The sequence below is a fragment of the Bison bison genome, unplaced genomic scaffold (genome assembly GCF_000754665.1).
Source record: "Bison bison bison isolate TAMUID 2011002044 unplaced genomic scaffold, Bison_UMD1.0 scf7180017864309, whole genome shotgun sequence".
NCBI lineage: Eukaryota > Metazoa > Chordata > Mammalia > Artiodactyla > Bovidae > Bison > Bison bison.
Window position 1 is genome coordinate 4,445,789 of NW_011494881.1, and position 3,130 is coordinate 4,448,918.

The window sequence follows — 3,130 nt, forward strand, 5'->3', positions numbered from 1 at the left end:
CCCCCGCGCCGGCCCCCCGGCACCGAAGGGGGAGCCCGGCCGGCCCCCGGGACAGCGAGCCGAGCGCGGGCCGCAACTGCTGGAGCCGGAGCCGAAGCGAGGCCCGGGAATGAATGGGCGGGCTGGCAGGGAGGGGCCGTGGGCCTCCGACACTCACTGAGGAAGACTCGGTACTCGAGGGTGAAGGGCGCCGCGCGCTCCTCGCTGCTGAAGCCGCTCATCGTGCCGGGGAACAGCCGCCGCCGCCGCCGCTATTGCTACAGAGCCACACGCCTGCACGCGGCGCCGACTGACAAGAAATGAGCTCCGCGCCTGCGCACTGCAGAGACTGGCACGGCTAGCAGGGCGGGGAGCCGCCTTTAACGCCGCGGGCGCGCTCGAGCCCACCCCGTGCGCAGGCGCACTTCGTAAGGCTGGCGAGTCCCGGCGCCCTAGCTCCACCCCCTCGGGCTGCAACTCCGCTGACCAGCGCTCAGCTCGCAGGCTGGGCCACGTGGCTGGCGGCCGGCTTTGGCCGTGATCCTTCTGACCTGGCAGGCTTTGTGCATCTGACCCAGAAGGGTAACCAGTTCTCAGCTTGGACCACCTAAGAATTGACTGTCGACATCTCGCGCACACTGGGAGCTCACCTTTGACTCACACAGCCTTCTCCGCAGGATAATTCCTTATCTCAAAAGAAGTTTAATAGGAGTCAGCTGCTTTACCTGACGATCTGTGCCAGTTTTCTGATCCGTTTAAGCAAAGTTAAGGCATATTACTGACACCAAGCTGTAATGGCTCCCAGCTAGGTAGGAGCTCCATCACTTTCTAGCGTGTGACATCGAGCAAATTGCTGTTAACCTCTCAGTTTCTCACCTGGGAAATGGAGCTGGTCAGAGTAAAGATTTCAGAGGTTGCAGGGATGATGAACCGAGCTGATGGACGTGAAGATCCGTCCATCTAGGGAGGAACATCCCTAGATGTCCAGTGATTAAGACTGCCCTTCTACTGAAAGGGGCGCGGATTCGATCCCACGTGCCACGTGGTGTGGCCAAAAAAATTGCAAATGAGGAAAAGAAAGGAAGAGCTGGCTTGTAAGCACTCAGGAAGTGTAACTTTTTATTCCCACCCTTATCTGCAGAGGATTAAGTCTGCACCCGCTGCTTGGGCAACACTTCCCACTCCCTTAGGACTTCAAATGGAAGCATTGGAAAAGTCCAGGCCTGAACTCAGAGTCCCTTGAGGACATTTCTCTCAGGCACAAGCTCTTTGAAGCTTATTTTTATACCACTGTTTCATGGTGTTAGGCCAGCCCCCAAAAGCTGAAGTCTGATTGACGTTATGGGCAGATAATTTACATCACTTACATCCCCAGTTCTGTATGTTGGGTTTTTCATGTAAATTTCAAAATCCTCAAACTAAGCTTTCACTTTCCTGCATTGGAGAAGGAAATGGCAACCCACTCCAGTGTTCTTGCCTGGAGAATCCCAGGGACGGGGAAGCCTGGTGGCCTGCCATCTATGGGGTCACACAGAGTCGGACACGACTGACGCGACTTAGCAGCAGCAGCAAGCAATAATTCACTAATTTGATTACAAAGTTATTTCAGAGAATGCCTAGTTTTATTTAAAATTTTTGATGGGTTGGGCCTCTTTAAATAATCTTGATTTTCTAGGCCATAAAAGATAATGTGCCTCAAAGATATTTTGATTTAAACTCTTTTTCCCCAAAAAAACAATGTCTAATATGTAAAATGAGATGTTCCCTGTATTAAATGAAAACCTAGCAAGTTAATTTTCCAGGTACTGGGAGTATCCTTCCCTTGTCTCCATCCAAACTCTCATTAATCTTCAGAAAGCCATGACTCAGTGACCTTTTAAACACTACACCACACAGCTTTACCGTAATTGGAACACAAGGGCAGGAAAAAGAAAGTAGTAGGGCAGTAGTTCAGTCAGTAATGCAACACGTTACTGAAAGCTAAAGGTATCTCTGCCCAGTGAACACTAAGTAGGCTCACCTTCAGAAAGTTTCTTAAAAGGGTGTGGAAATTGAACTGCGGTGTCAGTTTTCTACCTTTAAGCAGATGGAGCTAGTTTTCTTAGAAAAACCCCAGAATCTCATGTGTAACTGACGTGTGAACAGATAGAAATGATGCAATAGTGTGCCACATGCACTTTCCCTTTTGCTTCCTGCTACTAAGAGCAAGAAAATAAAGTCTTGCTGACCTCTGGACTTGCACACTAGCTCTTGTTTCATTGAATGTCCTGGGAGAGCCAATCAGTACTCAACCCCAGTAAAAAGCCAAATCCTGCCTTTGCTCGGGCACAAGTCAGTGCTGTATAACTTGCCCTTGCAGGCAGGTGCGGTGAGCCCACAGGCCCTTTGGACCTTGTTCTCTTTCTCATATCTCTCTGGAGCCGAGTACAGTACCTGGCCTAGAGTAGGTGTTTAATGACTCCTTGCCAGAACAATCGGTAGAGGAGTTGATGAAAAGGAGAGCAAAAATACCTTCTTAAGTATAATAGTTTGACAAAGGATGAACCCAGCTGTTCTCAAATGTTGTCTCTCTTACTCTGTAACTGGATCCAATGGTGCTTTTTAGTCCATATCCTGCACCTCCAACTTCCTGATGCCCTCTCTCTTCCTTGGCTTTATGACTGCATTTTCTTCTGACATCCCTCCTGCTTCTCTGGCCACTCCTTTCTCATTCTCCCCTTTAGCCATCTCTTCATCTGGATCATCACTATTTTTCTAACTTCTCATGTTCTTTCTCTCTAGAGATGCCCTCTCCCTAGGTTATCTCATGTATATGTTTGGTGTTAACTACCACCTATAGGTCCTATAGCAGGAAAACTTTCAAATTTATAACTACGTTTTATTTAACACTCGTGACTGTTGTCGCTGCTAGGTGGTAGGGTTGTAGTGCTTCAAAAGACATGGTTGTGGGCCCCACAGAACTTATAGTCTGAAGGGAAGACAGACTTCAACAAATACATGCAATAAGTTTGGATAAGTAGAGGGTGTTCCCTGGTGACCTAGTGGTTGGAATTCCAGGCTTTCACTGCCATGGCCCAGGTTCAATCTGTGGTCGGGGACCTTATTAATAGATCCCACAAGCTGTGGGGGCAAGGCCAAAAAAGAAAAAAGG

General features: G+C 49.1%; 1 protein-coding gene across 1 annotated transcript in view; it reads right to left on the minus strand.

The window, feature by feature from the left end:
- The window catches only part of PPA1 (pyrophosphatase (inorganic) 1), a 39,547-nt gene extending 39,215 nt beyond the window's left edge, over positions 1-332 (minus strand). Inside the window, exon 1 of the mRNA XM_010852223.1 lies at positions 158-332. Within this exon, the coding sequence (XP_010850525.1) occupies positions 158-221 (64 nt within the window). The 5' untranslated portion in view covers positions 222-332. The remainder of the gene's footprint in view (positions 1-157) is intronic.
- Between the last annotated feature and the right edge of the window lie 2,798 nt (positions 333-3,130).